General features: G+C 35.2%; 2 protein-coding genes across 2 annotated transcripts in view; one reads left to right on the top strand and one right to left on the bottom strand.

Annotated features, from left to right (window-relative positions):
• LOC102699018 (catenin alpha-3) overlaps window positions 1-13,571 on the top strand; it is a 545,540-nt gene that overhangs the window by 181,193 nt on the left and 350,776 nt on the right. The gene's annotated exons all lie outside the window — the stretch shown is intronic.
• Window positions 9,356-13,571, bottom strand: part of LOC102695265 (leucine-rich repeat transmembrane neuronal protein 3) — a 100,781-nt gene continuing 96,565 nt past the window's right edge. The window contains exon 3 of the mRNA XM_015347588.2: window positions 9,356-10,635. Coding sequence (XP_015203074.2) covers window positions 10,441-10,635 — 195 coding nt within the window. The 3' untranslated portion in view covers window positions 9,356-10,440. The remainder of the gene's footprint in view (window positions 10,636-13,571) is intronic.

Here is a 13,571-nt window from a genome sequence, read left to right on the forward strand (position 1 = left end):
TATCCTGTACATTTTCAGAATTTTTCAATGTTATGTTCCTCTTATTTTCAATGTTTCTTTTCATTATTAACAAAGTCAAATCATGCAAAGTTAAATTTGTTGTTGTAAGTATGTTATTCATAACTATACCCACTCATATTTTAGATCAGATTAGATTGAGGTTATTTTTATTTAGCCATGAGACATTCTTCATACAGCAATAACAGTTTAACTGCAATGGTAAGAGCCATAAACAATAAACATTAATATGCCTTCTCCTGCATACAAAATACTGATCCTATCAAACGTCTTGTAGAGCTTGTTATTCTGTATTCATTTCATATTCATATTCAATGATGTAAAGAACATTTTCAGGTCAAGAGATGTTAGTGTCTGCTCACAGAAGTATACTAAAGTTGTAAAAAATGCTATAAAACTAAATATCTGGTAACTATAAAATATTAATATAGTTACAGCATCAAGTTTGAGACTTGAGGACGTGTACATTTATTTCTCTTTTTAAAAAATAAGATGCTGGATTTTTAATTTCAATTAAATTTCATCCATAATCCACCAATTGACACTGAATTCCATTATATACTGTACAAAGCTGAAGAGGTAAGAAGGCTTTTGTAAAGTATTGTGTACATCAGTCTTAACAGCCTGCCCTTTGAAAGTTTATGTTCAACACTGGCCTGCAAGTGTTCTATATTCAGTACATTGTGGCAGGATTATTTAGATTTTATATGCTCTGGACTTATAGTTACATGACGAAAGGAAAGCCATTAAAATGGAGTGGCTACACATTACAGAGTGTTTGTATGCTTTCTTGTGCAATGTGTAATGTGTAGCCACTCCATTTTAATGACATTTGTTTTCTTTGTCATTTAATGGATTGTGTAAGTCATTCAATAAATAAATGATTCTTCTGTAATGTTTAAAAATTTGTTCCAGTATTGTCATTGTAGATGATTAGTCATATGCTAGGATAGATCATGAACTCTGTGTAGTGAGCCATTCACTGTCAATGTCAAAACAAGTACAGAATATTGATTTTTTTTATATCTTAAATTATATTGTTTATTATAATACAGTTCAAAGTTTAATGTACAGTAAGTCATTATTGCTTAGTTTATAAATGATTCAGGTATAAAAATGTCTTTGGAGGTGCATAAAAATGTGATTATTAATGATTAGCTTTGGAATAAATTTTAATATAACAAGATAAATACTATAGTATACCAAGCAATTAGCATTGAGGAAATTATCATTCAATTTTAAACTGGTGTGCTTTTGTTTGGGGCCTTTAAACTCTAATAGTGTGGTACAATTGTATTAACTTTAACATATGCATCATATATGCTAGTTTTATGCATAACAAACATGCATTTCTTCTGTCTTCATACTGTAGCACCATAAATGCTGTGGAAGGTGTCAAACAGCCTGCAAAGTACTGTACATGCAAATGAAAGGGAATATCTCTCATGCATCAAACGATGCATCAGGTTAGGTACTGCAGAGAACTTAAAGATCTTAAGTTTACTGACAAAGGTTATTAACAAAAATTATTAAGAATCATTTGACCATATCAGAGTGTGAAGTTGTATAGAAATAGGGATATACTGTGAGTTGCAATATATATAAACAATCCATATAAACTACATACTTCTGCCAGGGTCAGGGTTAATGGAATTTACTTCTCAGAGGCTTTGTATCTTACAGGTCAGCTATGTGTTTTTTTTCCCTTTAGTCATCTCCTTTTGAATATATTTTTTTGATAACATTTGATAACATTACTATGCGTATAATAATAATTCCTTACACTTTTATAGGATCCCCCTCCAACACCACCAGTGTGAAGCACACACCTGAATGATGCAAATGCAGCCATATTGTGCCAGTGTGCTCACCACCCATCAGCTATCAGTGGGGAGGAGAACCGAGTGATAAAGCCAATTAGTAGATTCTGGTTCTCTTTCTATCTTCATTCTTCTCTTCTTGATCTCAGTGCTGCTTGGGACACTGTTTACCATGTTATCTTATTTTCTCATCTTGAAACTGTGTTTGGAGTTTCTGACACTGCTTTCAAATGGTTTAAGTCTTACAATAATAACAATAATTGCTTACACTTACTGTATATAGTGCTTTTCTGGACACTCCACTCAAAGCGCTTTACAGGTAATGCGGATCCCCTCCGCCACTAATGTGCAGGTGGATGATGCAACGGAAAGGCAGCCATAGTGTGCCAGAGCGCTCACCACACACCAGTTTTCACGATTGTAGTCCCTCTTCCTTAAGGGCGCTCCGGCTCATTCACTTTTTAGTTGATTTTGTGCACCTGCTCCCCATTCCTACCTCCCTACAAAAGCCAGACGCTCACTGTTCTGGGCTCTGCGTTGGGTTCCTGGACCAGCCGAGTATGGGACCTGGAGCACCAGGTTCCGTTCCCCCTTTTTCCCTCGACCCTTCGCCGGATTCCGCTCCAGTTTTTAACTGTCATGTCTGTCTACGACCCCTCGTTTGATTCCGCTCCGGCTTTTAACTTTGTTTTGTTTGTCTTGGATTTATCATGCGGCTCTGGACCTTTGCCTGCACTGGACTTCCCTTTGGACTGTTCGCCTGGACCACGCTCCCCGGAGCACCTTCGTCACGCCCCTCCCGGTTCCTCGGCTCCTCCCTGTGTGTGTTAACTCCCTTCCGGATTGTGTCCTCTGCATAGGGTCCTGAAAGAACACTTCATAACACCAGCTATCAGTGGGGAAGAGAACAGAGTAATGAGGCTAATAGATAGGGATTATTAGGAGGCCATGATTGGTTAAATGGCAATGAGAATCTGGCAGGACCCCAGGGTAACATATCTACTCTCTCCAAGAAACAATCTGGGATTTGTAATGACCACAGATAGTCAGGACCTTGGTTTTATGTCTCCTCCAAAGGCTGGCACCTTTTTACGGTATACTGAACCCATTACTATACTGGGGCATTAGGACCCACACAGACCGCAAGGTGTGCACTCTCTATTGGCCCCACTAACACCTCTTCCAGCAGCAACCTTAGCTTTCCCCAGGTCTCTCATCCAGGTACTGACCAGGCTCACACCTGCTTAGCTTCAGTAGGTTGCCAGTTGTGAGTTGCAGGGTGATATAGGGAATTTTATTTTAAATAAGTTTTTACCATTATGTGCAAATAAAAACAACATTAAGGCTCAAAACAAAGCTGGTCTGAATGAGTCATTAGCACTCAGAGGGAGTGAAATTCCATGTGAGGGAAAGGAGCTGTCAGGATAGGCTCTGTTTGGAGTTTACATACTCTCTGTGCCTTACCATCAGCAGATAGACAGGCTTTCTCAGAGTGTGAAAATGAGAGAAAGAAAACAGTCTGTTGCTATTTTAGTAAACTTTGCAGTTAAGTGACAAAGAGTTAGTTAATTGGGTTGAATACACTAGTGCCTAGTGATTAATGAAGATGTAAAGAGTTGATGAGAGGTTCTAGTGAGTATGATGAGCATTTGCTTAGTAGCTAATGAAGACCAAGAGAAAAGAGTTAGAAGAAAATCTAGTGTATTGTGTGAGTAGTGCCAAGTGCATCAATCTGCAAAAAATCTGAAAGGAAGTCTTTCCTAAGGGGGGAGAACATGAATGATCTAAGATCCTTAAAGATCCTTAGAGATCCTTAAAGGAATAAGACAGACCACTTAAAGTGCAAAAAATGAGGTGACATGCTGGCAGTCTTCAAGTTTGGGTGGTGTGTGTCAGAGTTTATCACACCTACTGACAAATCAGTAACATATTTCGATTCTGGTGACACATTTGATTTATACCTTGTTACATACTGTATAAAAAGAGTATAGGGAGTCTATACTATTAAAACAGTATTGCACTGGTAAGAAATCACTGGTAATGAATAATTACATATTTATTAGAAATTATAAGATTATATAGTGTTACCTCTTGTAATGTAGTTGTAGTTGGAGGTAAGTTTAAAGTTCAGAGTTTGTAAGATTTATAAAAATTACAGGCTGTTCTCTTCTTTGAATAACTGATTGTATTAAATGGTCAATATTAGTAAATCTTATCCATAAAGCAAAATAATTGCAGCTGAATAACAATGGTTAAGCACCATCTACTACACATTTTCTTTTGGGAGATGAGAGCATTCTTGTCTTGAATACATGCAACCAGCAATTACTGCAAATTCCTGGGTTGCATTGGTCAAGTTACAATAGGCTGGTACATAGGCTATCATCTATTGTAATACTGTATATCTTGAGTATACTCAAAGGGATTTGGGTAAGAAAGTCTCACAATCTAATGCATACTCTGAATTATGCATACTCTGATCATACTTATTTTTTGGAGATAGTCAGTGTCATCCACACAAATGAATAACCTACCATTCTATCTTGAAATGAATTTTTGCAAAAACTAGTTTAAAAACAGCAAAAAAACATAGTATTTGAGATGAATAGAGTAATGTAGAACTTAATGTACTTTATCTAAATAGATGGAATCACAATGATAGTGTTAGCTGGAAGACAAAATATACACCTTACACTGTTTTTTTTTGCAAGCATCATGAGTTCCCACAGTACTCCAATAAAACAAGCTTAGAAAGAAGATGAGCTGGATTTTCTCTTCGCTGATTCAAACACATGTGATTGACAGACTCATGTGTTTTTTAGTTGTTCAAACTAATCTCAGTGCTTGTGGTCTAAATGAAAAATAGAGAGTCTTAGAGGTTTCACAGTGCTGGAAATTCTTTAATAGCTGAAAGGATGTAGTTTCATATATTGTATAGCTTAAAACTAGTGAAACACAGTTGCAGATGCATCCCTATCTGTGGATTAGAAGTACTAAAGTCTAATGTACCGGACAGAACTAGAAATAGTTTATCATATAATTATGCATGGTTAGAAAGTAAAAATGCCATTTGTTTTTTGCATTATACTGTATATTAATTAATTTGGCTTATGATTGTGTAGTGATACTATAGCATTCTTGTAAATTGTATCTTACATGCTGTAATGATGTGTGTCCTTAACACTCCCTAGAGGGCTAAATTATATTACTTCAGAGAATGTCATTACAATTATATTGTAGTATAAATTTTACCTTCATGAATTTTGGAGTATCATAAATACATTAATACAGTAAAAAAGTCTGTATTCCATTTAAAGTGTGATGTATCTGCTCAATCAAACTTAAGAGGACTTTCTTTCTGTTGAAGAGAACTATTTTCAAAATGAAAGGATCTGACCATATTTCAACTTAATTTTTATTTGCACAATTAGGAGCTCGTGTGACCCGTTTTAAATCTATGACAACAGAGATCCAATTCAGCGTGCAATAGCATGATAATTATGGGATATTCAAGCATAATCTGTGACCTGCTCTTATAATATTTGGTCATTTTTAATTGACAAAAAGTCATTATCATTAAGAAGAATAAAAATCATGTCTTAAATATGCCCTTTACTGTATGTTAAAAGAAGGGTTAAGGTCATCCATTATTTCTTTTTTAGAGCAATCATTTCAGAAATAGAAAGGAATTTATTATATTCTAGCTTTAACAATACCCCACATCTGTGGTTTCTGTGAACCTCCATTAACATACTGATGTAGCATACACATCTGTGTACTGTAAGTACATTCCTAATGCCCGCTTTCAAAGTAAATGACACATTAGGTCAAAGTTTATCTTTACTTGGAATAATTTCATTAGTAAATATTTTGAGTGGTACTTCTGTTACGCTATATAGCACTATCCCTTGCATTTATTATATTTTTCCATTACTGAATACAGTGTCTTTAGTTTTCTCCTAGATGTGTATTCTTAATTTTTCTCAGCAAGCTGCAAACTTTTTTGTACTAAAAGTAATATGGATAATACTGTACATACAGTAGCAGTTCAATTCTGTTTAACTTTCAATACAGTACCATTTATGGTTAATTATCTTTTTTCTGTAATCTATTCCACTGAGGTCCAGCATTTGTATGTCAAAAGTACATTTTTACCAATTAATATTGATCTTATTTAGTTCATTTAACATCAGAATAAGACTTGATCATGAGTCTGACTGACAACCATGCATTATCATTATCATTTAAGGGTGTTTAAGACATGGTTTGAGCTACAGCTACATAGTAACCAATTAAGTTTTAAACTAGTTCAGGTGGGTAGTTGCGTCAGCATGCATAGGCTGCAAAGCAACATGTAATAGGTTATTCCATGAGTAAAAGAGAAGAAAGAGAATGCAACTGTGTTTCTTCTTCAGGTGTGAGCTCCACAGCCGAAACATGTTTTTTCTTCTCTTTTCAGCATAGAATAAACCTATTACTTGTAAGTTTTAAACTACCTAGCTGGACGTTTTCAGTCTTATTTTTTGCTCTTTCCTGTATACAGTATTTGGATGAAAGCTGTACAGAACTGCATTCCTTTATCCAACTTCCTCTTATGAAGTTCTCATTTCTTTTCCTACCTACCTTGGTCTATAAGAAATGTTCATATTATCTGTGACATCTTCATGTCTATAGGGTGAAATGATACGCTGCCTCAACCAGTGGCTAATCAAATTGTTAAAACAATTTCTGCACGCAACTTTTCTCTATATCACTATCTTCTCTCAATTAAAATCAATATACACACAACTGTCCTTATTTGGGATAGAGGTCTAGGAAAACTGGTTGATAGTGCTATGATGGTGTATTTGACAACATTTTCTCTTTCTATAACAAGTTTAGCACACAAGTGAAATCATCAGAAAGATGCTTTGAATGTAGGCAACACCACATACTGTAAGTGCTTCCAAATATAGACTGTTCCCTCATTGCCACACATTAAAATTGTATCTAATACCAAAGGGATACATGTTTTAGAGTATCCGTAAAAAAGGCGCTGTTGGATTTGTGACAAATGTGCTTTCAGATGTGTCTAATGTGACATTGCTCTGAACATTCTCAATGACAATTCTTAACTCACTAGTTGTCTTCAAGCATTGTAAGTCTTTTGCTTGTCATGTTGTGTTGTCTTTTATTCACTTTTTGGGGAAGAACATAATGCTGAAATGTAAAACATCAAGTCACATGGTCTGGAGAAAGTCATCTATATGCAGTAGTAATTTTTGCTCATCTCCCTACTATTCCAAATCATTTGTTATCTGAGTCGAATGTCTGACGGACAAGCAGGTTTTTATTACAAGTGGGAATCCTAAGCATGAGGAAATTATTTCTCTCAGAACTATTGCTTTGGCTAAAGGGCTTTATTTGCTGGGTTTAAAGAAGGATAACTGAACTCTTTTCCTTCTCAGGAAGGCTAGTGGTGTTCCTGTTTTGTTAAATACAGGTAATAATTTTAGAAAAAAGTATTGAAGTATGTTGGCTTTTCCTTTCTTTGAGTCTGATGAAAGACTGCTTCTCTCTTTTCAGATTACTCTTTTATAAACTTGTTAATTACCCTAAAGGCAAGGGAAACCTGTGAGCATTATTGTTAATCCCATGTGAGATATTCAAATAGAAATTCCTTTAAAGCAGTTATCCAGCTATTGACATTGACGCCCTCTCATGACTTTCTGGCTGCATTACTGGCGTCATATGAAATAACCCTGCCACTCAGTTCTCATGGTAAGCTTTATGGTTAGATGGTTAGATATAACTAGCACAAAAGAGTCATAACTATACAACTTTCATCAATAAACGTTTGACTACCCCTGCCTCACTTCAAGTCTTTGTTGTGTTTTTTGTTCTGTTTTCAGAAATTAATATATTATTTTTTAAACAAATTATCTCTGCCACTTGAGTAACTTTAGAACCTATCTTCAATTCCTTAAATGCATGACACATCATGAGAGTATGCAGGTTTTGTTGTTTATATTGATTTAGTTGTGTTTTCGTTTCAATAGCTATCTTCCATGAAAAAGGTGCCACATATTTTTCTATGCTGCCACCCTCTGTGACATGTCCTTGGCAGGGGTTGCTGTAACACTCTGAGATAAGAGGTGAACATTTATATCTGAATTTTGTCCCTCATGGAATAGTAAAAGACAGGAATATATGTCCTCTATACCCTTAGATGCCTCAAGAAGGCTCAAATTTCTTGCAACCTATGTTTTGACTCTTTCACTGTTTCCTTATATCTCCCCAGATTTGATCTGCCTGTATGATTTGTCCCTGAAGTTAATAATTCCTACATAGAGGGCTGTAAAGCACTTGTCATGTTTTGCTGAGGTTACCAAGGTCACAGGGGCCAACTGCAGACCACTGGGGAGTTTTTGACATTTTATGTTAAAAGTTGTTCTATAGAAAATTAGAAGCTCTTACTTTTTCAACATTTCAAGTAACATTGCCTTTTTCATTGTAATATAGAACATGTTTAATGTACTGTTCTATAAAATAAACGGCCTTTATATGTCAATCTCCTTTAATAGCATGTGCTGGTTCTATATAGATTATGAACTGTACTTTTAAGAATATTTATTTAAAGGTGGAAAGGGGTTGCACATTTGAATTGCCCAGGGGCTTGCTGTTTCGTTCAGTTAACCAGAATGAAGCATAATGACAGAAAATCATTTCCATCTGATGGCTGATTGTGGATTAAGTAAAATTAATTCTGCTTGTATTGCTCAGTTTGTAGTCCAAAAGTCCAAAATAACTTAGATCTCTGTAGTATGAGCTCTTTAATGTTCTCAGCCAAAGGACATTTGAATTGTGCTGCTTTTTTCACATTTTCAAAGATTTCACTCTTAATGCTTTTTGCAAATGCTCAATGCTTTTTAAACAGATTTTTTAAAAGGCCCTGAGAATCATAAAAATGCAGATAACCCAATACAGCACAACAGTCTGTAACGTACTGTACATAACTGTAAATGTATTGTTGCCTTTGCCTGAAAGTCCAGCAAATAGGGCTCCCGATTGGACCCTGGAGTTCAGTAATGCCTAATTTGTATCTGGGTGATTTTGTTGCCTACTCTGATCAGGAGCTCATACTGTAAGTGCCTGTATATAACTGGTTAGATGTGACCCCCTTTCTTCTGGTCAGACGTGCTAGAAATACTCCATGTCCTGCTGGGCAGTGGCTTTTGAGAGAACTGCCTCTGATCTCGCTCCAATGTCCTCCTCTTTTTCTAGTGCTCACAGTGTGAATAAGATGCAAATGATCTGACAAGTACGCTATTGAGAGGGGTTTTTGTACATTGTTTTGATTTCGCCTATGCTGGTACAGTCCGCTTAATTGATTATGGTCTGGATTTTTAAAATCTTAAACCAATCCTATTGAGACCTCACATAAAACCAAATATGTCAACCTGGAAACCTGTGTGTTTGTAAAATTTAAAAAAAAGCTTTTATTCTGATAAACTTTTTTATTTAATAAACATTGGAGGTTTATTCATTTATCTTCAGAGGTCCACCAAACCACTGTATTTTATTGTTTATTCACATGAAAAGGCAGTTTCTTAGAGTATAAATATAGGGTCCCTGTTGCCATTAAAATTGAAGGGCCAAATTACCATCAAGAGGCAACACTGCAACATAACATTTGTTTTTTAAAAATATGGATTTTAATGAAAGCTCTGGGTGAAGCTAATAGTACTCCACTTTCATAAAAACATAATTTTGTCAAAAAGTATTTTAATTCAAGCAAGACAATTTTATTTTTAATTTAGAGACACCCCTTTTGGATGGAAACTCATCAAAGCTTACTTTTTCTTTGTGTTGGCATTTTTATAACTTCATACTAAATCTCTCAAAATGTCAGGTCATCAAGCCAAAACAACTTTGTGGGTGAACATCTATAAAGGTAAGCTCTTTTTGAAAAGACTCACGTTTAGTTCAGAAAAAAATACACTGTATTGAATACCGAATACCTAGGATATAATTATGCATAATGCATTTTTGCTCGTAACAAATCCTTTTTTTGAGTACAAACACTATTTTAAGTTTCCTTATAATAAAAAAGTTAGGAAATAAAATAAAAAATGAGTACGCATAAATCAATAGGGAAAGAAGCATTGTAACTTAAATTTAGATTCATACTTTGTTCTTTATAAGGAACACAAATGTTACAGATTACAGAACATAATGTTAAAAAACACTATAGAACTCATTTGTAAATTAAAATTGTGAGAAAACATAAAGCAATTACTTTTTTTTCATCCAAACTGTATTCATTATGAAAAATACAATTATATTTTACAGATTTTTTTTTACATACCACGTAGGTTAATGGGATGTTGGGAAGAAAAGAATTTTTCCTTAAAAAAAATATAGCACAGCTGATCAGAGGACAGCAAAGCAGTTCTGAAAAATTCCAGTTCAGCTGACATAGTGGTACGTGCCCCTCTAGCCAAACAAAGTCTCATGAAGTGGAAAGTGTTTTGCTCTTTAAGTGTCATTTAAAAATCCATTTACGCTCATCAATACAGTAGTTTCAGGATTCGTTTGATGTCCACAAATACATTTCCTTTTGCTACATACGATCTCCTGGGCGTGCTATTGTTATTGTGCTCAACTCGATGTCTCTCTCTCTGTGTATGTCCATTGATTCTTCTTGGATAGCAGTTTCAAAGGGTTTAGAAGCCATGAATTCCTGATGCACACCACAAAATGAAATCGGTGATTGGTCGAAGGTGAGAAAAGATGAGACATTCATCGACAACGGTATCTGGGAAAAAAAAAGAATAGTTAATTTAGGTCTCTGTTGCACTCCTTTAGTTTTCTCCTGATAAAAATAACATCAGCTGTTTTTGATCATAATTTCTTTTAGATTATAATAGTTGACATTATTATCATACTATTAGAGATAAGAAAATCTTCTTTGAAATCTGTAAATATTTTTCCTTCTAGAATAAACTCACTATTCAGTATACAGTAATGACAGAATAAAGAACACTACTTAAATTTATATCAAAAGAACAGTTGTTTAATTGGGATCTCTAGCTGTGCTACCTTATCGCTAGCAAAGTGTGGAATTAGAGAAGGAACATAGCACTAAATTATGAAAAATGCAGTTAGTAAGAGGTCATCCTAATGAGATGACTCCTCCAACATCAGCTCACATATAGGCACAACTTATGTATAGATTCTCCAGGGGAAAGCAGCAGCAGATGATTTCTAGTGGGATTCAGATGTCAAAGCAGCTGCCACCAGGGGTTGTCTTTTTCTTCTGAAAAGGAGCACCCTAGATCATAAACTAAAGTACACATGAACAAAGCCTCACTGTCCCATGGCTTGTAGTCTGGGCATTCAACCATTAAATATATACTCTAAAAATGCTAAAGTAAACCTATAGATTCAGAAAGGAAAAATGTTGTTATATCATAGCCTTACAAAATATGACAGATATGTTCCACCATATTGATTTGACCAAAATACGTTATGTTAATATTACTGGATTTAGAACCAGTTTGAATTGTCTTCAGTAGTGACAGACCTGTTGACTTATAAAGCAAGCATCTGGGTGGTACTCTTTGTTAAAATAGATTGCCCACAATAAAAATAAATGGATAGGAGCCGAACCTTTAATTTTTCTCCTTGAACTGATTTTGTATAAATACCATCAAACTTGAGTTTTTTGCAATGTGTTACTAAGTGTTTTCTTAAATAGTTCTAATAGCTGATTCAGCAGGAGATTTTAATTTGCTGTAACAATCAGAAATTGGGACAGGGAATTTGAACTTTCAACAAGCCCTTGCAAGTTAGTTCAAGTTGTCTAGAAAGATTTAAAGCATAACTGCACAAGAGTTTGACTAAATCCAGAGATTTTTCTTCATAGAATCATTCTGTCTTTCAGCAACTTTGAGCAACTTCTCATTTTAATCACATTTTTCAGTACTATCTCAGCAGCTGAGTGATGCCATTTTTAGTAAAAATGATTCAATCAGTGAGAGATTGTCAACCATAATTATTGAACTACTTTCCCACAGAACTTTACACGCTACAAAATTCCCAGTGACAAAAGTAGTACTGCAATTAACAGCAGAGGCTGTGCTCACTTCCGAATGGCTTCAACACAGTAAAACTGTATATGAATCCTGAACCCCAATATTACAAATTACCAATAAAGTTTTGTTTGATTGTTCCATTTTCTTAATCATCCTCACACAGGGCCCCATAAATAAATGTAAGTGGTTGGGAATTTTAATTTAGTGTAATCAGAAATTGTGACAGTAAATTGCAAGAGTACCTGATGACTTTTAGGAACCAAACAAAATTTACATACATGGATTCTATACAGTATAAACAATGTAACATTTATTGATAAATCCAAAACATGCTTAACAAATGTAATAGTATACAGTATAAAGGTATATGTGAAATGGTGTGCTGTGATATGGAATGTGATCAGGGATTACAAAGATCAGAGTTAAATGCACATTGACTGTAATTTGTTACACTCTGGCTTGTAGAGTCTTTCGTTCTCACGTAACTAAAACACATTTATATTCTCAGACACAAGTATATATGCATGTATTAGTGTGAACTAATCATCAAATGTGTTTGTAATAATAGTTCTTTAGAGAATAATGTGATTAATGAAGAAATCCATTGGCCAGACCTCCCTGATGAGTTTAAACTTCACTCTAGTAAAAAGACTGGACTGGGTTTCTCTGTGACAGACAGAGGAGAGAAAGCTTTACCTTGCGTGGGCTCGGTGGCTCTGCCAAAGCAATGTCTTCCTTATTTCTGTGTTTAAAAACAGTTTAATTGCAGTTTGTCCTTTTGAGGTCTGGAACGTTAGGCATAGGAGGAACTCAGTTCATTCCAGCTATAGCTTACAGTATATTCAGAAAACCTGGTTATTTTGGTTGTTGACATAAAGAAAGAGAACAACTGTCTATTTCATTGATCAGGCAAAAATAACATGGGGTTCATGAACAAAAGATTTTCTGTTTTGTGAAGAATATCTTTTACTGAATTATACACTTTATGAACTCATGTTCTGGGCCTGGCTTCTTGAAGAAATGTTTGAGTTCAGACTTGGACTGCTTGTAGTCATGTTGTAAAAGTCAGTTGGCCAGTTTAGATGGAGAGATTGAGAGTGCCAGTGATTGTTGAAAAAATATTTGTGTTACAGTTTTATAGTGAGACATCACAAGTTGGTGATTTGCTGAGATGCCATCAGGTATACAGTAGTTCTGGTATCCATCCTACAGATCGCTCAATAGTGGATCTTCTTTTGGGTTACTGACCATGCCCTATGACTTAAAGATCAAGTCCAGAAGATGTGCCTAATGGTCTCTGCTAGACATCCAGGTGCCATCAGTGCACATCCATTAGGGGAAGTTAGATCATCAGTGTTCTGGAGAATATCATTGTCCAAAAGACAAACTCACCTCCCATGCTTTTCCACACTTAAAGACCACCTGGTCATTTTGTCATTTAAGAGGCCAACAAAGAGGGGCCTATTTAGCTACAATCTTGCGATTTCAGAGAGAAGCACCTGGCTGCTCAGTCAATTTATTAGAAATAATTAATAACACTTAATTCTAAGTGATATAATAGAGCTTGTCTCTACACTTTCTAGAAGACTTTACCAAACTGTATGTTTTTGTTACATTCCTTAGTCGTTGAAAGTGGATGAATAGATAGATGGTTTCT

This window comes from Lepisosteus oculatus, chromosome 4 (genome assembly GCF_040954835.1).
Source record: "Lepisosteus oculatus isolate fLepOcu1 chromosome 4, fLepOcu1.hap2, whole genome shotgun sequence".
NCBI lineage: Eukaryota > Metazoa > Chordata > Actinopteri > Semionotiformes > Lepisosteidae > Lepisosteus > Lepisosteus oculatus.